The following is a 22,190-nucleotide window of genomic DNA, read 5'->3' as shown; positions in this document are numbered from 1 at the left end:
TTTTCTTTGAATATTTTAATAAATATTTTCAATCAATATTGAATTTAGAGACTCCTCATATTTTCCTTTTCTATAATTTTCGATGGATGATTACATCCAAAATAATGTCGGTACATTTACATGATCACTCATGATTTTAGAGTTGAAATAAAATGCCCCAAAATTTAAATATTTAAATTGCAATTTACATGATTCCTTTTTTGGTCTGCGCATAAAAATGAGGTAAATGTGTCCCGCCAGCCAAAATAATGTTGTTGTTCCCCCTCTTGTCTTGTTATCTTCTCGTTATTCATATATATATTCACATTTATTTTACTTTTTTGTATTTTTTGACATTATACCTGTTACGCTGCTGTGACAAAGGAATTTCCCTCTATGGAGATCAATAAACTTTATCTTATCTTATTTTTGCTTGAATGACCTTGATATTTGACCCATGACCCGAATTTAATCAATTTGGTTGATATCAATGTCAAATGTGGACAAAATTGCTCCGGCCTTCGCCTGTCGTGTTCGGGGGAATATGTCAAAATCCCCACGAGAGCTCAATGTTATATCCATTATTCTTGAAATAATGAAAAAATTACAATTTAAAGCTTCAATCTCTTGTCCGTATTTCAACATAACACATTCCAGACGTGTTGTAGCCCGTTTCCGAGGAGAAGCATTGAGCGATCGGAGTATTTTTTTTTTGTTTTTTGTTTTTGTTTTCGCCCGCACAGTGAGGGGGCAGACGACTCCGCCCTCGAGGTTCGCCAGACGTAGGTGTTTATTCAGCGTGAAATGAGGTGAAGCCCGAAAATAACCAGGCTCGGGTGGGTCGCCGACTGGCTGGGTGGGGTTAAGTGGATGGCCCGCCGTTCAAAGAGTGTCGCAATGAACAGCGCAGCCTCATTAGCGGCCTGATATGGAGCGAGAGGCTCCATCTGGAATATCGGGGAGAGAAAAATCGGTTTACGGGAAAAAAAACAAAAAAGAACAAAAAAAAAAAAACGGGTGGGCATTATGAACTTGACCTGCACAAGGACGCTACAATTAGCTGAACATTGCAATACCGCTGTGTGGAAAAATTATATCCATAAAGATATATATATATATATATATATATATATATATATATATATATATAAAATAATTTTCACACACACATATATATATATATATACACATAAAGTACATATATATAGTATAGAGTAGTATAGTGTATGTATATATATAGTGTATATATATATACATACAGTATATGTATACATATGTTTATATACATATACACACACATATATACATTTACACACATATATATATACATACATATATACACATATATGTACATATGTATATATACATATATATGTATGTATGTGTGTGTGTGTATATATATATATATATATATATATATATATATATATATATATACATACATATGTGTTTCCACTAATATATACCGCTTAAAAAAACAAAGGGAAAACTTAAACAACACAATGTAACTCCAAGTCAATCACACTTGTGCTAAATTAAACAATCCGCTGATTCATTTTGACATGTTTTAAGGACATTTAAGGACATTTAGTGACTCCAAATCCAGACCTCCATGGGTTAATAAGTGTGATTTCCACAGATCATATTGGTCATTTTGCTGTCAGCACATTCAACTATGTCAAGAAGTTCTTCTTCTTCTTTCGGCTTTTCCCGTCAGGTGTCGCCACAGCGAGTCAACTTTCTCCATCTAACCGTATTCTCTGCATCTTCCTCTCTCACACCAACTACCTTCATATCCTCTCTCACTACGTCCATAAATCTTCTCTTTGGTCTTCCTCGAGACCTCCTGCCTGGCAGCTCCAACTCCAGCATCCGTCTACCAATATATTCGCTATCTCTTCTCTGTACATGACCGAACCATCTCAGTTTGGCTTCTCTGACCTTCTCTCCAAAACATCGAACATGTGCTGTTCCTCTGATAGACTCATTCCTGATCCTCTCCATCCTGGTCACTCCCAAAGAGAACCTCAACATCTTCATCTCTGCAACCTCTAGTTCTGCCTGCTGTCTTTTGGTCATTGTAACAGTTTCTAGTCCAAACATCATCGCTGGTCTCACCACTGTCTTGTACACCTTTCCTTTTTTTCTGGCTGAAAGTCTTCTATCACATAGTATCCCTGACACTTTTCTCCATCCATTCCAACCTGCTTGGACCCGTCTCTTCACCTCTTTTCCAAACTCTCCGTTGCTCTGGACTGTTGACCCCAAGTACCTGAAATCCTCCAGCTTCTTGATCTCCACTCCCTGTAGCCTCACCGCTCCACCCGAGTTCCTCTCGTTCACACACATATATTCTGTCTTGCTGCGACTAACTTTCATTCCTCTCCTTTCCAGAGCATACCTCCACCTCTCTAGATTTTCCTCTACCCGTTGTCTGCTCTCACTACAGATCACAATGTCATCCGCAAACATCATGGTCCATGGGGATTCCCGTCTAACCTCATCTGTCAGCCTGTCCATCACCATTGCGAACAAGAAGGGGCTCAGAGCTGATCCCTGATGGAGTCCCACCTCCACCTTGAACTTCTCTGTTACCCCTACAGCACACCGTACCAGTGTCTCACAGCTAGCATACATGTCCTGCACCAGTCTAACATACTTCTCTGCCACTCCAGACTTCCTCATACAATACCAGAGCTTCTATCTTGGCACCCTGTCATATGCTTTTTCTAGGTCTACAAAAACGCAATGCAACTCCCTCTGGCCTTCTCTGTACTTTTCTATTAGCATTCTCAACGCAACTATGTCAAGAAGAAAGTATTTAATAAGACTATTTCATTCATTCAACCCTAGGATGTGTTGTTTTTCGGCTCCCTTTATTTTTTTAAGCAGTGTATACAAAAGAATGACAACATTATATATGTTTTTCCACTTTTATTTTGAGTCTGACTCCAAATCCAGACCTCCATGGGTTCATACATTTGATTTCCTTTGCTAGTTTTTGTGTGACTTAGTTGTCAGCACTTTCAACTATGTCAAGAACAATATATTTAATAAGAATATTTCATCCATTCCAATCGAGCATGTGTTATTTTAGTCTTCCCTTTATTCTTTGGAGCAGTGTATATATATATATATATATATATATATATATAAAGCACATTTTTCCAGTGTGAGGATGGCTGGCGTGGAGAGAGGATCCTTGAAGGAGGCAATAACGCAGCAATACCATCAGCTTACAGATCACAGAGGAGAAAGCAGCTGAAAAGGTGAGATAGTTAACGAAAAAAAAAAAAAAACATTTACTACACCGGGCAGCGCGGTGGCACAGTAGTTAGCGCTTTCGCCTCCCAGCAGGAAGCTCAAATTGGCTTTTCGAGGTGGAGTTTGCATGTTCTCCCTGTGTGATCGCTTTGCTCCCACGATCCAATAAAATGCAATAGCTTGATGGGAGATCCTTATTGTGTATTTTCAAACGAGGTTTAAAAATGTCTGTTTTTGAATATTTCCATATAAAGTGTACTAATCCTGTAATATCTTCTGTGATCTTGTGAGGGTTTCATAACTTTACATTATATGAAATTGTGGCAAATATACATTACAAATATTCGAATTGTGTTGGGGTAAGGGGTCGCCAACCCGCGGCTTTTGAAATAATTAAAATTATAATGGATTTTATTTTTTATTTGTTTATTTTTAAAACATGATTTTTAATTTGACGATGATGGCAATCTTGTATTAGACACTTTATAGTTTTATTTGTATTTCTTTTTCTCCGCCCTTTTTTCATACTCTTTCTACAATTTCCTACTATTATTTATTATTGTTATGTTTTACTTGAAACTCTGGCATAACAATTTCCTTTGGGATAAATATAAATATAAATATAAATATAATATCTTATAAAAAGCGTTCAAATATTTTTGTCACTCTTAATAAGCGACGGCACGTGCCAGTAAAAGCGACATTTTGTTTTTTTGCTGCAGGTGGATAAATTAAGTTCAGGTTTTTTTTTCTTTGTTGATTTTTTTTTTTTTTTTAATAAATACAAGAACTCAAATAGAAATTGAGTCTTTCGATTAAAAGTAACCTTCAACCCAATGTCTTTTTTTTTTAACAGAGTTCAGAATGTTTTGTTGCATGCAGAAATGTCATACATACATTTTAGATATTTTTATAAATTTGTTTCAAGGAAAAGAGAAAAAAAAAAATCAACCTTATATGCCATGTTAATTCATTTTAAATTTCAAAAAAGGGTTGTGTGGCTCCCGGTGTTTTCTTTACAGTGGGGAAATGAGTCGAGCTTATAATAAAAAGTGTCGGAACAAGTCAAGAATCGTTTCCAGAACTGCTTTAATAACAAAATTCATCTGCATTCAAATTTCTTAAAGTAGAGACACTCAACAAGTCCAGCTAAGAGCCGCCACTCCCTTAGAACTGCTCTTTTTCTCTGCGCGCACAATAAGGTCACTGCTTCAAAAAGGCGTAAAAACTAAAGTTGTGATGTTTCATAACTGTCGCGATGAAATATAAAGCGTCCCCGAAGTCGAGACTTGTCATGTGGGTTGTGAGATGCGTGTGTTTTGACGGATTCGGGGTGTGAGGCTGAGGACTGACATGCCGGGAGTCGGCGACCTTTCATTATAAAGTTTTAATGAGGCGGGTGAAACCGATGTTTTATTTCCCTTTTCAAAACAAGAACGGCTGTTTAAAGTTGGTATTGAACACACTCTAGTGACAACTACATTTTTGTATTTTTAAAAAATATCCAATTATATTCAAATATAAATTACCATTTTTTTTTTTATTCCTAATTCAGGGGTGGATGAGGCGGTAACACTTTATTGCTGCAGGCTGGATGTTAAGAAACTAATTTTGTCATCATTTTCACGCAAGTCTTTGCAAACCTTTGGCGTTAAAAACTCACGTTTGAGGTTTCACCGATATTCAGCGCGGACGGGATGTCGAGTCGACCCACAGCAAAGCCTCGGGACTGGGTTTGATTTTCCCATTTTCCTGTTTGCAGACCTAAACTATCTGATCGTGATTGAGACGTTGCGTTATATTAGTTTGTTGAGGCGCTCGGTCGTCCGGGTCGCGGTTAATTCTTGTTGAAATCCTTTCGTGGCAAGTGGATTTCTTCCCTTGGAGACGTTGCACGTAATACGTTATATTAGTTTTCTTTATTGGGGTGTGCAACCGAGTCGACTAATTTAATCAATTCACCGATATATTCCGAGGAACGGGTACGTGAAACCGTGCACGATCTTAAATGCATTAAGGAGAAATACGCCGACACGCCCTTGAAGCTGGACGTCTGTGTCCTAGGAAACAAAGGTTTGGCTGGACGGGAAATCTACTGCCACCACAATATCGACAATAAAATTATACATCCAAACCGGAAATAAGATTTTTTTTTTTTTTTTTTTTTTGCCTGAATTCATATAAAGCTCTTTCTTCTGCCTTATTACTGTTTTCCAGGCCAGTGTGCCTATTTTGTGTGAGTTGAAAAGTTAGTATGAAAAGTATGAATAGATAGATTAAAAAAAAAAATACACAAAAATAAACATTTTTTTAATAAATAATTAAATAAAAAAAATCAAGAAAATCAACTAAATAAATTGATTGATATAAAAGGAAATAATAGTATTAAATATAGAATGTAATGAATAAATTCATACATGCATACACACATGCAATTTCACATACATACGGTACATACGTGCATATATGAAATAAAAGTAAAACTTGTATTTGAAATACGTTTTCGCTAAAAAATGTAAATTTGCAGGCAGCAAACCACTCCTTCAAGAAATCAGCTGGTTAAGTGGGGCGCTTTTCTGTTGAAAAACGGATTCGAATATTACATTAAAATTTCTATTTGAATATTGTTGAATAGAAAAAAAGCGCCCTGTTTGTAAAGAGGTTCGTTTTTCTTCTGCGTTTCCATGCACTTAAACTCCTGCACGACGCTTTGTCTTAAAGATATTAAAATATTCCAAACTCTTCGCCAGATCGGCGCGCTTCTCCCGTATTTCAAAGCCTTTCTTCATTTTAAACACAAAAACACAGTTTCTTTTCCATCCCGCGGAAACAACAGGCGAACTTTAAACCATGATTTTTTTTTTTCTTTCCCTTCACATCCATCATTAGCAACACCCGTAACACACACACACACACACACACACACACAAATACATATAATGACAGCAGAAAGTGATATTTTGCAGCAGATGGCTCATCTCCCCCCTTCCTCCTCCTCTTCCTTGCATTCTTCTGCCACCTGTGGAGGTGGACACACACCCTCGCAAACTGTCCACCCGCCCCGAAATCAAGGATGCAGGTCATTTATCATGAAAGGAGCAGGTCACCTCAAGTTAAAGTGTGTGTCTTCGTATCACGCCGGACCGGATGAGCGTTAAACTCGCCGAGGCGGAACCTCGGAGAAGCGTCTTTTTCGGAGGGAATTTATTCCCCAAAATTCCAGATTGATCATTTGTCCTTCCTTTCGTCCTCTATGAATCAAAAGTAAAAGCGATGCAGCGGAAGCGGCGGCCATCTTTTGTTTGTTTTCCGTTATTACGGCAAATATTGAGATTATATAAGGCCCTGTTATTTTAAAAGTTCCCTGCCCTTTTAAATCTTTAAACAAAGGAATCTCCGCACAGAACTCGGAGGTGGTGACAGACGAGTTTTTTTTTTTGTTTTTTTTTTTTTTCTTGAAAGACGCCTTTTCATCTAACGGGCTCGGTTTCGCTCGCTGCTCCTTTGTTTCAGCGCCGGCCACAGCTTCTGTGTTTTTCTTTCTTTCTTTCTCTCTCTTTCTTTCTCCCCCCCGGCTGAGTTGACTTTGTGACAGGCCTTGAGTGGCAAGGATACACAGTGTCCTTATTCTGTCACCTTCCCCCGTTGGCTCTGACTGGCCCGACGCATCCCAGCTCCTGCAGCGCAGCCAATAAATCACTGTCTTCTGATACAATACAGAAGTTTGCAGAGGGAGCTCAGACTCCATAACAATTTTATTTTCCGGCTGTTTTGTTTTTTTCCTTAACATGAGAGGATAGTCACGCCGCCGGCTCGAACGTTAACCGAGATGCTCGATTATGTTTTTTTTTTTTGTATTCACATACATAAACATCCTATTATCTTTACCCGATGAGGTTTGTTGATATGATGTATCAGATTTTTTTTTTTGATATGCATCATACAGGACTGTCTCAGAAAATTAGAATATTGTGCTAAAGTTCTTTATCTTCTGTAATGCAATAAAAAAAAAAAAATCTTTTTCATGATATTCTAATATTTTGAGATAGGATTTTTGAGTTTTCTTAAGATGTAAGCCATGATCAGCAATATTAAAATAATAAAAGGCTTGAAATTTTTCAGTTGATTTGTAATGAATCCAGAATGTATGACATTTTTGTTTTTGTAATTGCATTACAGAAGATAAAGAACTTTATCACAATATTCTAATTTTCTGAGACAGTCCTGTATGTGTGAACATATTAGCGCACGGATTGACATAATATCTATTTTTCAAAACACAGTTATACACACATATAACATTATTTTCACCTACCGGAGCCACAGAATCTATGATAAATATAGTTTCCCACCAAACCAGACAATGCACAGATATATGCAGACGAAGCGTAGCTCTAATGAAGCGTGATCAACATGTGTGTGTGTGTGTGTGTGTGTGTGTGTGTGTGTGTGTGCGAAAGACACAAATAGTCAATTCTAAAATCAAATATCAATGCCGCAGTTGTAACTTCAATCCGATGCAATAGGTCTAAAAAGCAAAACTCCCAAGAATCTACAGCCTATTGAAAAACAAATGCACAAACATAATAAAAACACACGTTTATCCACAGATAAACATTAACATTCAGTCGGCGGTCCCACTCCGGTCATGAGTCTTTTGTGTTAAAATGTATATTTATTTGTATTCTCGTGCAGAACGCTCAGTGTTTTCAAAGTGTTTTATGCGCTAAAATAAAAAAAAAAAAACAACTTAGAAATGCAAATTGAGATGGGAAAGCAATGCATAAATAAACCGAAAAAAAAAAAAAAACAAATAAAAAAGGATGTACATGTAAAACAGCTCGTATCAAAAGATGAAATAAATAAAGAGAGACATAAGCAGGCTAAATAAGCATAAAAAAATAATAAATGAAGGAGCAGCTGAATAGATTTTATCTCTCGCCGTGACCGTCGGCACACACGTTTATAATCACAGATTATAAATAAAAGCTGTGTGTCGCATTGAGACGCGCTGACCGGCGACAGACGTACAACAGATGTAGGCGAGATCGCGTTGGATCGCTTACATCTGCTGCCGTCTCTGTCCAACCGAGGCCGTTGTCGATTTCTGGAAAAACACCGTCCTTGTCCACCCGATTCGCTCAACGTAAAAACCGAAGTCGGCGTTCTTGTAACCGACGCCATCCTTCAAACCGAACCCGCCGCAACCCACGGTGTTCGCTCGACCTTCTGCCGCGTTCCCTTCGCGATGGAAAGTTGTACTTCATATTTATCTCGCCGTCCTCTACCGAGAGGCTGATGCACGATCCTGCGGGAGGAAAGAGAAACCCATTCATCTCCGAGCGCTTCCCCGTAAATGCAAACTGTCGCCTTATCATCCGCTCCGTCCGTCAGTCTCATAACGAATCGACGGACCCGACGTCATTTTACATTATGATATATCAAAGTGCACGGCCTTATTGAAAGGTCAGGACCGAAGCCTCGCTGCACCACCGGACACAAAATGAGCGAGAGCTACTCGGCATCTACCATCCAGGTGTCAATCCTAAGGCGCTGCGCCTTGATGGATCCGTCCGAGTTAAAAGAATGGCTGTCGGATGGAAATGATTGAAGGTTTTTGGCGACAGACTGTGACGAGAGTGAGCCGGGAGACCCGGAAAGTGATTGCATGGGTAGAAATGAAAACTGATTGGATGGCGAAATGCCTTTTTTTGTCAGCAAATCAGCAGTTTTATGCAAATATCCGTTTATTTTTTTTTCTTATTTTATTTATTTTTTTTAACATATCCGCACATCTGTCATTGCAGCGAGGTCGATGCGAAAACAAACCAAAAAAAAACAAATGCATTAATTTGCAAAGAAAAATGGCAGCGCGCGATTGGCTGAAAGTGATGGCGAAATGCCTTTTTGTCCACAAATCAGCACTTTTATGCAAATATCCGTTTGTTTTTTTTGTTTTTTTTTTTACATATCCACACATCCGTCATTGCAGTGAAACCAATGCAAAAACAAACCAAAAAAAAATAATACAAATGCATTAATTTGCTCATAAAAATGGCAGCGCGCGATTGGCTGAAAGTGATGGCGAAATACCTTTTTTTCCACAAATCAGCACTTTTATGCAAATATCGTTTTTTTTTGTTTTTGTTTTGTTTTTTTAAATATCCACACATCCATCATTGCAGTGAGACCAATGTGAAAACAAACAAAAAAAGAAAACACAAATGCATTAATTTGCTCATAAAAATGGCAGCGCGCGATTGGCTGAAAGTGATGGCGAAATGCCTTTTTTTCCACAAATCAGCACTTTTATGCAAATATCGTTTTTTTTTGTTTTTGTTTTGTTTTTTTAAATATCCACACATCCATCATTGCAGTGAGACCAATGTGAAAACAAACAAAAAAAGAAAACACAAATGCATTAATTTGCTCATAAAAATGGCAGCGCGCGATTGGCTGAAAGTGATGGCGAAATGCCTTTTTGTCCACAAATCAGCACTTTTATGCAAATATCCGTTTGTTTTTTTTTTTTTTTTTTTACATATCCACACATCCGTCATTGCAGTGAAACCAATGCAAAAACAAACCAAAAAAAAATAATACAAATGCATTAATATGCAAAGAAAAATGGCAGCGCGCGATTGGCTGAAAGTGATGGCGAAATACCTTTTTTTTCCACAAATCAGCACTTTTATGCAAATATCGTTTTTTTTTGTTTTTGTTTTGTTTTTTTAAATATCCACACATCCATCATTGCAGTGAGACCAACGTGAAAACAAACAAAAAAAGAAAACACAAATGCATTAATTTGCTCATAAAAATGGCAGCGCGCGATTGGCTGAAAGTGATGAATAAACAAATGAGTTAGATCCGTGGACTTCTAAAAGGTGGAGAGGAAGGAAAAAAAAAAGTCTCTGCAGAGAAAAGAATTTGTCAAGTAATTTGTTTTCAGATATCGTGGCTGTGAATACTAATCACAAGGACTGATAAGCACTTCCTTGTAAATGTGTTTTTAGTCAAAACATCAATGAAGTTGTGCAAATGGAAAGGCAATGTGGTTTGCGACCGTGTTTTTTTTTTTTTTTTTTTTTCCCAAAAAAATCAGACCAAAGTGCTATAATGCGAGAGACGCCTGTTTTCCTCGATGCGGTTTTAACTTCGGCACTGAATTCAGGAGCCGGTCCGTCCAAAAGATCCAAAGGGCGCAATTCGTTCCCATTTCCGGATTGACAGCCGCGGCCAGAGGCGTTACATTTCCCGCCGTCCATCTTTCACACTCTCGACCCATTCGCTGGATGAGATATCTCCAGAAAGCCTTGGGGGATTTTCTTTTTTTTTTCCTCTTTTTAATTTAGCAAGAAGTCCCTCTCGGACGCCTCGGTGAACTGATTAGAATGCGGACGTCATATTTTGTGTCACTTTGACCCTGACGTGTATCCCCTTTGTTGAGAAAGCGATCCCTCGGAAATGCCTGCGGGGGACATTTATCACATTTGTCAGCGATGAAAAAGAGTTGTTTATAATGCGGCGGTCAAAAGCCAAAGTCGATGTGACCTTGCAAAACCGGCGACTTGAAAGTTAATGGATTATTTATGGCGATTCTACATACTGATATTGCGAGTTCGGCTAGCGAGGCTGTTAGCGCTGGAGGCGACGTTTCAGCTTTTCCATCTGACATCTCAGTAGACTCACCTGCTTGACGAGTTCTAGTTATTCTTAGTCTTAAGAGACCTCAGTCAGACTTCAATTATTCGGCGCCGACTAAATAAACTCCCTTTAAAACGGTGACAGGGTGTTTCATTTGGACTCGGGCTGCGGTGATTGGTAACTTCAGCCTGCATCAAACGCTGGGGACTTTTGAGATTTACAACCCTGAAGGTCTTCAGTAGGCAATTTACAATGTTAATCTCACTCTGTAGCGGCGGAGAGCGATGGCCAATGAATAGTAAAGCATTGATACAGCCGGCGAATGAGGTTTGGACGCGAAAGTAAGGCTTTTCATTCTGCCTGGAAGGGAGTCAAACCTCCATCCCCGAGCGTCATATCCATTCAACTCTCTAAAAACAAAACTCGGCGATCCGGCTCAAATCTTCCGACAGGGTTTTTTTTTTAAATTCCGTGGCGGCGACAAGAAGAAACTCTCCTGCGTATTCAGTATTTTTGCGCATCTCCTGCATCCAGAAGAGCTAAAATAGGCTCTACAGTTCGTTGCCGATCACCGCTGGGTGATGAAAGCGAGTCCCATGGCTCAGAAAGAACGGTGACATAGTTATTGATCGATCGGGTCGACTGGACAACATTCAACATCGCCTGCGGATACAGTTCATAATATCGATTAACATAAATGTAGATTATTTTTCCAATTTTTTTTTTTTTTTTTTATGTACCATGAGGTTAGTTTTTTTTGTTTGTTTTGTGTATATATTTTTTAAATGTCTGTATTTTTTTTTGGATACTCTGCCCCAAAAAAAGTAAAAATAAAGGAAAACACCCACATCCTGCTTTTTTTTTGTGTGTGTGTTATATATTTTTTAAATGTCTGTATTTTTTCAGACATACCCCCCCCCCCCCCAAAAAAAGTAAAAATAAAGAAAAACACCCGTAATCCTGTTTTTATTTTTGTTTTCATTTTTTGGTTTTATATTTTTTAAATGTCTGTATTTTTTTGGACATGACTCTCCAAAAAAAAAAAAAAGTAAAAATAAAGAAAAACAATCATAATCCTGTTTTTTTTTTTTGTGTTATATATTTTTTAAATGTCTGTATTTTTTTCAGACAGACCCCCCCCACAAAAAAGGAAAAATAAAGAAAAACACCCATAATCCTGTTTTTTTTTTTTTTTTTTGTTTGTTTTTTTTGTCTGTTATATTTTTTAAATGTCTGTATTTTTTCGGACATACCTCCCCCCCCCCCCCCCCCAAAAAAAAGGGAAAATAAAGAAAAACACCCACATCCTGTTTTTTTTTTGTTTTTTTTGGTGTATCAGCACTGTCAGCAGCTTTGTTTTTTTTCAGGAGACCAATCAATAGGCGGCCTAAATGTAGTTCATCGTGGCAAGTAGATCCACATGGAGGATCTTGTCCGTCTGTTTATTCAGTCGCGTATGTTTATCCCAACCGATAAAATATGATATAATGGCTAAGTTCAACCTACGGATGTTTTGGACGGACCTCCTTTTACTGGGCGCTGACAGCAGAACACCGACATGAAAACCAAGTCCCCTCTTCTGTGGGTTTGCTCAGGGTAAAAAAAAACAAAAAAAACAATGTTATATAAATAATTGAAGTCACACATGAATAATTAAAAAAAGGCAGGAAGATTCCACTCTTTCAAACAATTGGTTAAGCCGGTGTTGTCATAGAAACAAGACACATACCAGCATGTATGAGTCTGCCAACACTTATCTGTGTGGGGAAAAAAAAAAAACAACAAAAAGATAAAGGTAATTTTGTGTCTCGTGTGCGATCATGACTGTAACATATTAGCCATGTTAAATAATCAACTCAAGGGCAGTACCGGGACTCGTACCGGGACGCTCCGGAACAAAAATAACAGATTGAACAGCTAATAAGCACAACAAATTATTGCCATTTATAAGTTATTTTACGACTTAGCTTACGGAGGCTTTTTCTTTCTCTTCGTGTCTTGCCAGGTTTCCATAATTTGATAAAACATGAGAAAAGTAAGCTGTTCTTCACATCCGAGGTTTGTCAGGCCAAATATAGATATATAAGAATTGTAATAATAATCTGAGGTGCCTGAATGAGCGTTCGCTTCAAACCAAAACAACAACCTGAAATAAGCTTGGTAACACGAGTTAATAATTATAATTGTCATACGAGTAAAAAAAAAAAGCAAAAAAAAAAAAAAAAGCAACATTGCATGTATATACAGAGCAACACAAAGTTTTATTAATTGTCATTAGGGAAAAAAAGCAATGAAAATAAATGTAATACTGGATATTTGACAAACATAAACAGAGCTCACCGGCGTATTTTATTCTTTTATTTTTAAATGAATTCATTCACTTTCCTATGTGACATTTACCAACCTATAAGCACACAAACACGCCGATAAGAAAGGACAGTTTTTTTGTTTTTTTTTTTGGCTTCTTCAAGCTCTAGTTATCACTTGTAAATATTTAATTTGACTGCAGCTCTAGATCATAGATAAATTGGGGGAAATAGAAACAGGACATGTATTTACTTATTTATCTCATCAAGCCGTATTGCTATTTGAGAACCATAACACTGACGAGCCCGGGAGACCCGGCGGTCGTTTCTGCGCCGGACTTTCGAAAAAGAAGGAGGTCGAGTCCGCCAAGTGTTGAACTCTTCCCATTGAAGTTTCTTTTTCTTTCTTTTTTTTTTTTTAAATAGCCCGAATCAGTCAGACGCTCCGCTTTTCTTCCCGAAGCGCCGGGGGACGCGCTAGCGCCCGAGCGAAAGAGCAAACAAGGTTGGCGAGGCGGGGGTTTACAGCGGGGTCTTCATGTCATCGCCGAGGGGACGGCTCTGACTCGGCGGATCAATATAATTAGCGATCGGCGCATCACTCTCCCGCTGAGCTGCTGTACATTTGAAAGATACAGACGCGGAGCTTGATAATGCGCCATCCTACATAAAACATAAGACCACGGCGAGCTTGATGTTCGTCGGAGCCGACATCCGGGCACGTGCGAATCCCCCTCCTATCTGAAATTCCTTATTTTTTCGCATCTGATTGGGCGGAAAAGGCCTCCTTTGCGCTCCCCGAAGCCGGGACGCGAGGTAGAACGGCGGCTAAATGATCTCCGGCGGACGTGGGTTTAAATGGCGACTAAATGGCGTCGCGAAAGGCTCCTTTATCTGAGCCTCATTACCTGACTCTCAATTCCCCGAAGACCTGGCTCAGCTTCGCGCCGAGCACATCCCTGCCAGGAGGAGGGCGATTACAACATTTTGCTCAACAAGACCCCTCCCCTCCGCTTCTTTCAGCCTCCCTCTGTTCTGCACCTAGAATGATTCATCCTCCGACCGACTTGTCTTTTGTGTCCTCCGCGTGATTTCGACGCTCGCGGACAAAAAAAAAAAAAAAAAAAACGTCTCGCAAGAGGAGAGCGTTTACATGCTAACAAACGATAGCGAATAAGCAGAATGATGAATCGTGTAATCCTAGCAACAGCAACAACAACAACAAAAAATGGCAAGGACACAAAATGGTATGGAAAACAAAAAACGTTTGAAAGAGAATCACAAGAGAGCCGGGCAGATTGGATAAACATTGATGTCGGGTATCGCCCAGCCAAGAAGGTGCAGACGCCTAGGCGTTTCTCTGCCAAGGCTCAATGTACTCGAGACCCAGATGGGCAAAGATGTCCTTTTCAGTCGCCGCTGCCAGAAACTCGTTCTGGAGGAAGAGAGAAAAAAAAAAAAAAAAATGGAAATGGCACAGGAAGAAATGTGCAGGAATTTGTCCGCATTGAATCTCCGCGCAGATCCTTTCCGTTCAATTTTCACCATTACCTACATTTGAAAACATTTTATTCCAGATTTTCCTCACCTTTTCTATTTTTTTCAAATTCATAGGGTAAATTCCCGGTGTTTACCCGTCAGAGGTTTTTTCTTAAGACTTCTTGACTCGTCTCGTGCTCGAGGGATGCCGCGTCATTTCAGAGCCAATTAAATAGTTTTGACAGGTTCTAATGTTCTTTTCCCGGAGGACTTTTCATGCCAGTCATCGTGCAGCGCCGAACCCACAAACGGATATACAGTAACTCCTCTCCGTGCGTCATCGCTACAAAATGCTGATAAATTGAGCCCCGACTCCCTCTTCTTTTCCGGAAAAGGCCCGCGACCGCATTTTAATCGGCTTTCTCAGTCGTTTTTTGGATGTCGGTTGGGTAATTTACTGTTATGCGTCCCGCTAATAGGCAATTATTAATTAACTGTGTTCATGGACTATTTAATATTAAATGAATACGCTGTTTTAACGGTCAGTTCTTGCAGTTTTTAATGCGTTTTCATGTATTAAAGACACATTTTTTGGGAAGTTGTAGATTCATGATCAAAATTAAGAGAATATGCTGAGGGGAAAAAATGTAATTTGTTTTAAAATGTTTTTGTTTTTTTAAACTAAGGTAAATGAGTATAGGACGGGGGTGGGCAATTTTTTTTACTGGCGGGCCATATTTCTTATTTAATATGACTGCACGGGCCAACTAAATTTTGAAAAATGAAAATTTAAATATTTCATTTTTTTTTGCATTTTATTTCGACTTTAAAATCATTCATGATCATATAAATGCACCGACATTATATCGTATGTAATCATCCATACAAAATTAAACAAAAGGAACAAATAAGGACTTTCTGAATCTTATATGTTTCGAAAATACTTATCAGAATATTCAAAGAAAATAGTTTGGCAAGCCGGATAAAAAAAGCAAAATATAAAATGCCCAGGTCTGGTATAGGATTATCAAAATTGAAAAATGAAAATAAAGTGTATTTGGCTCAAAATAACTCCATCTGTCCCAGAATATTACCGTAAATACACACCGCATCCTTGATCCTCCAACATCGTGGAGGACGATAGATACCGTCAATATCACGACATCGTTTTCTTGCTCCGTTTTCACACCGCAAATGTAAAGCATGTAAATCTACCTCTGACCTTCCACCTCCTGCGCTCTAAGTGACTGCCGCTCAGCACATGAGTATTTCCCCACCAACCACGACAGGGCTATTAACCCGCCGGCCGTCTACCGGCGCCACGTGACGGCTTATGTTTCTATAGGAGCGGCGACACGGTCTGACTCACCTTGGGAGCGAGACAGCCGGGAGAGATAGGGGGCTGCGATTCTGACACATCCTGCCTCGGAGCGCTAAACTGGACCTGACACGTCGTGAAGAAGCGGCGGAAAAAAACCAAGAGCGCGTCGGCGCTCGCTGTCAACCGAAAGCACAGATAACCGAGAACAACTAGTTTGCAGCCCGGAGAGGAGAGAGAACACTACCAGGCATGTCTCCCGCTATCCTGGCTCTATGGAGATATCGCAAATGACAACTTTTGCACGTATTCTCCATTTCCTTCCGTTCTTTGGACGGCATGGAATGTGGTGTTTTAATCGGGAGGTTTTGGACGCTCCCTGATTTTTGTTTTCTAAATGATATCGTCGGCATACGCATGGGTGAAACCATGAGTTTTGTTTTTAAGGTTCTTTCTTGGATGTTTTAGGAGGTAGAAAGACTTTAACAGCTTCAAGCCCAGCACCCTACAGATGAAAAAAAACGCACAAACTGATTCGGAAGTGAAGTCACCGAGCAGCCGTGCGCGGTCAGCACGGCGCGGATTCCCTCGACGCGCTTTGATTCGCGCAATCATATATGAAATCGACTTCATGCAAATCAGAGCGAGGTTCGGATCAAATATCTCCCGGCCTGAAATGCTTTTTAAAACACTTTTTTGATGCTTAAAAAAAAAAATCAGCCCCATCGCCGGTCCCATCTATCTTTATAAGGATCTCAGTAATGTCATTCCAAAGCTGCACGCTGACCACCTCCACCCAGTTCACCTGCTGTCAGGTTTTCCTGTCAGTTTGCTTTTTAGCGTTTTTGCCTCACAGCAGGGAAGGTTCCCGGTTTGATCCAGCGATGGTGAAGTTTGCACGTTCTTCCCGTATTGGCCCGGGTTTCCTCTGGGATCTCCGGTTTCCTCCCGCAGTCCAAAGACATGCAAGAGGTTCACGGGAAGCTTCATCCTCCTTCGAGTCCCTCACTACAGGATGGGGACCCTGATCAACACTTTGATGGAAGCTGCACTAGAAATGAATTTATTATTACAGCAAATGTGTTTTGCCGCAGAACTTACAAATGGCCTTGCTTTAAATTAAATTGCACAGTGATGCAACTGCATCTAGTTTTTATTTATAAACATATATTTATATTCATAGTTTTCACTCACACACACACACACACACACACACACACATATATATATATATATATATATACACACACATATACACATACACATACAGTATATGTACATATGTTTATATACATATTTATACATATATACACATATATATACATTTACACCTACATACACATACATATATACACATATAAACAAACATATACGTACATATGTATATATACATATATATACATATACACACACATATATACATACACACACACATATATATGTATGTATATACATATATATATATATATATATATATATATATATATATACATACATATATATATACATATATATATGTGTGTGTGTACATATATACATATACACACATATATATACATATATACATACAAATGTTTTTTTTAATTTATTTTATTCTTGATGCTGCAACCCCATGTGCACCCCAATTGCCCCCCGGACACAAATAAAGTTTTTTTCAGATGTATTTATTTACTTATTTACTCATGAATTTATGTATTTTTTTAGCTCTAAAATCAACTTGCCAATACATATAACTGGTTTTGAAAAATTTCATATGGATTTTTCACCTATGCTGGTATAGCGTACGATCCACTGACTGGTCGAAGTTGATGGATGATGTTGTATGCTTTTGCACCTGTGTAAAAGGTCATTTGAGTTGTAACTTCAAATTTTGCTGTTTTAGATTCACCTTCAGGTCTTTTCAAATTCACCAACCATCAAATATCAAATAAACCAAGCGTACCTGCGACTAATTACTTAATTACAAGTTGAAAAATCCTTTGAAAATTGTGTAATAAAGTGTTTTATGCGCCTGTCTTTTTACACTGGAAATATCTTAAGAGAACCAGGAAAACAAACAAATGATTGCAAAAGCGATGCACTTCGAGCCCTGAATTGCATTTCGTGTATATTTGAAAGGAACGCTTAACTTTCACGATTAAAATAAAAACTATTACATGTCACTGCCGGCCCACTTTAAAAAAAAAAAAAAAAAAGAAAAACCTACCGCCTCTTAGATAAGACCAATCAATGTGCAATCGGTCTTATTTTCTCAGACACAAAAAAAGATGCTTAATCACCGCGGCGCTGAGAAATATTATCGCTTTTTTCCCCACGGGAAAGAAAAAAAAAAAAAAAAAACAACAACTGTGAATCGGTGGCAAAGCATTTCGGGAGCCATTAAGTGGTCCACCACCGCCTGTATTTTTCCACCGAGCTCATAACCTCGGGCCCATTTATGAGTCTAACCACTCAAAACAAGTGCAATGCAGACACATATCACTGCAATTTATGGTGCGGCAAGCTATACTGTATTAAACAGGCAGGTGATAAAAACTGGAGGCCGAGAGGAGGAATGAGAGAAAACAGGAAAGGGAGAAGTGCGCTTGACACGGCTGATGTGATTTGTACTGAATCCGCAATTCGACGGGGGGCTTATTGTTCTGGGGGGAAACGGGGGCCGACTCGGGAGAGCCAACTAAAAGAAAACAGATGAGATTTTCAACATTACCAATTTAAGCATTGTCCCGGATCAAGAGAAAAGCCCCTTTTCCTGCCGCGGTGTCCACTCTCCTCAATTCCTACAATCCTCACACGCCCGTGGGGAAACGCTGCTTTATTTACTTAGCACAACAGTGCCTGCGCTCCCTGAGAGATAAATCCACAAACCTTATGTACCTCTGAGCTCTACCCCTCAGGCATACACAGGGACGCTATACTTGAAATTCTAGAAGTATCGCTTATTCCCGCTTTTTTTTCCGCCGTATCAAGAGGAGTTCAAAAACAGACCGACGGCTAATTGGAAAGACGGGTTATCTGGCAAAGACGCCCCGGTTCTCCGTGACCGGCGAGCCGTCGGAGCCACAAGTGGTGTATGTTACCGTGAGCCGGTGTCCTTGACTTAATAATCCGCTAATCAGCTACATGTTTCTCTGTCTGCCGCATAATGACATCCCTGGTGGATGTGAACACGTATCGGTCCCTGCAAAACATCTGCCCCTTCTCTGCCGCCCGTCATCCTCCGAGCGCCGACCCGGCCCAAAGCTTGATGGATGGAGCCGATGGACATGGCTGCTTGCCCGACCCGCGGCCCGACTCATCCGACACTTCAAAGATAGGCGGGGAGACAAAGAGACGGATGTGTGGGGGGGAGAAAAGAAGGAAAAAAAAAAAAAAATGGACTGCTGCTAGACTCCTCTTTGCCAGGAAAGAACTGAAGGACAGACACGTGAAATTAGCTCGTTGTCGAGCGGGACGTTTCCATAAATGTAACTGTAAAAATGGATAAATATAATGCAGCTGTCAAAAAAATATTGTAAAAAAAAAAAAAAAACGTGATTCGTAATCCCAAATTTTGTATTTTAATAATATCCTCCTGCTCCATCCAGCAGTTTGAGGCATTTGAGGCATCCATTATTCTTTGTTTCCAAACTGGAGGAAGTGGTTCATTGCGAAGGGGAATTAGTAATACAGCTAAGATGATTTAGAACTCATTTCGAAGCCATTTTTTAATTATTTTTTTATTTTTATTTTTTTTATTTTATTTTTTTTTTATTTTTTTGGGGGGGGGGATTTATATTGATTTATATTTATATTGATTTATATTTTTTTTTTACTCAATACTTGGTGTTTTTCCTTTTTTTTCCCCCGACTTTAGAGATTAATGAGTCTTTCTAATCAATACATCAACCTCATTCATTTGTTGAAGGATGATAGGATGACAATTGCAACATTATTTGGTATTCTTATGATTTTACGAATGTGACTTTTAAGACTCCGAGGATTTGCTCGAGTAAAACGTGTTTTATTTAGTTGATGACTTTATGTCGAAAAATTCATCCATAAAATGTTGGTCTGCCTTAGAAACAGAACTTTCACACATTGATTTTCCGGGGAAACTGATATTTTGGGAGAAACGCCTTGAATTTGCGTAGTAAAAAACAACTTGGCCCACTTAATGTTATTCAGACCCTACATTTTTGTTTCCATGATCCCAAATAACAGGTGTGTCGATACCCTTTTGTTCTATACCGTCCATAGATTTTTTTTTTTTACTATTTTTTTTACTTTTTTACTTTTTTTAATCCTTTTACTGTGTTTTTTTTCATTAATAAATACATTAATTAATTTATCACTCACCAATTCTATTCATTTTCTAAATTTATTTCTCCATGTATTTACCCATCATTTTTTTTTTCCTATATATGTATTCTTTTTTAAAATTCTGGGAAGGTATTTTTGAGGCCTGTAAAAATTGGCTCATCTCACTGGCTGACAAAAACATCCAATAAGCACCCAGGTGAACTGCAGACTTATTTCCATTTCCTCTCCATGCCAGCAGCCATGAAATCCAAGAGGCTTAAAGTGGTGGTCTGAATCAACGTCTGGCTCCAGAATAATTTAATTAGCCGTTAAATCTAATTTATATAGAAACAAGGTAGGCATAATATCATCATCATCATCATCTTTTTCCAGTTTTCATTGGGAAAAGAAACTTGATCTAACTACGCATGTTTGGTCCATTTCACATATCTGATTGATTATTAATCATAACAAAACTAAAATGTTTCTGTCAGTAATAGAGGTGGTTTGGTATCTTCACATGATTGAATCTGACCCTAAAAGCTAAATAGTTTCTACTCATACAGCACTTTAACAGCACTTTGCTGTGAAAACACCACTTTCAACTAGATCGCATTCACACCCGATACACATACGGTCACACACACACACCGATGGCTGTGAGCTGCAATGCAGGGCCTTGCAGGTTCAGTGTCTTGCACAAGGCCACATCAACACACACACCCACACACACACACACACACACACACACACACACACACAGGAAGTGACGAGAATCAGTCAACTTTCCAATCGGCACCCATTCTACCAACAATCTGTGTATATACACATATATCTATATATACACATACGTATATAAATATGTATGTATGTGTGTGTATGTGTCTATATATATATAGAAATATATGTATATATACACATGTGTATATATACACACACATGTATATATATATACATATATGTGTATGTGTCTGTTGTGTTTGTGTGTGTGTGTATATACATACATTTATACACGTATACATATACACATATACATATCTATGTATACACATATGTATACACATACATATGTATATATACACACATACATACATACATGCACACACACATACATACATTTATACATATACACACACATACATACATTTGAATACATACACACACACTCATATATACACATACACAGATACATACATATATATACAGAAGTTATAAAAACATATATATATATGTATTTTTTTTAATTTTTTTTTTTTGCCATTTTGAGCATAGCCCTCCCCTCCATGCGCAGTTCATATTGTAAACGTGAAATGGGAGGAATGTGTCAGAGAACATTCCAGCTTAGGAGGCACACATCACACACTGCTGCTGGTGGATTGAGGACAAGTCAAGGGTGAACACAGTTCCAGTTGATGGCCTGCAGTGTCTGCCAACCCTGACCCAGTGCACCCAAAAATGGTAAAACATATGAAAAACAAGTTTTCTGTGAACATAATGAAGACTTGACCCATATATTATTAAAATCTAACTTAATTTTGGTTAGAATACGCATGCAAAATACTTTGATAATCGGGAAAAATAGCACATCACTTAACAACATAATGCAGAGACAAGTCATCTGTGACCTTCATTATAAAAGTATGCGATAAAGATGCCTGTTTTTTTTTCTTTTTTTTCCTTTCAAGTTGTTTGTCTTATCTTTTTCCAACAGTTTAAAAATAACCAATGTCTTTGGTTGTGTGTGCTCACAGTGAGCGAACCCTCCAGAACCAGGCCTGACAGAACCATCTCTCCTGTTTTTAAAGTAAAGCCGCTTTACCTGCGCTACAGAATGGCTGAGATTCCACAGTATGGGAGAAAAAAAAAGAAACATTTTGGTTTAAAACAAGCTTACGATCCCTTGCAGTTGACCAATG

The 22,190-nt window shown here is 38.6% G+C and overlaps 1 protein-coding gene across 4 annotated transcripts in view; it reads right to left on the bottom strand.

Annotated features, from left to right (window-relative positions):
- Positions 1–14,544: 14,544 nt before the first annotated feature.
- dntt (deoxynucleotidyltransferase, terminal) overlaps positions 14,545–22,190 on the bottom strand; it is a 119,816-nt gene continuing 112,170 nt past the window's right edge. For all 4 annotated transcript variants that reach the window (XM_086164544.1, XM_086164518.1, XM_086164535.1 and 1 more), the window contains one exon: positions 14,545–14,631. In XM_086164544.1, coding sequence (XP_086020670.1) covers positions 14,545–14,631 — 87 coding nt within the window. The remainder of the gene's footprint in view (positions 14,632–22,190) is intronic.

The sequence above is a fragment of the Fistularia commersonii genome, chromosome 2 (assembly GCF_037954325.1).
Source record: "Fistularia commersonii isolate RoL2024-O1a breed Wild chromosome 2, RoL_Fcom_v1.0, whole genome shotgun sequence".
In the NCBI taxonomy this organism is placed as follows: Eukaryota; Metazoa; Chordata; class Actinopteri; order Syngnathiformes; family Fistulariidae; genus Fistularia; species Fistularia commersonii.
The sequence above is the reverse complement of the archived record's forward strand: the minus strand, read 5'-3'. Positions and strand labels throughout refer to the sequence as shown.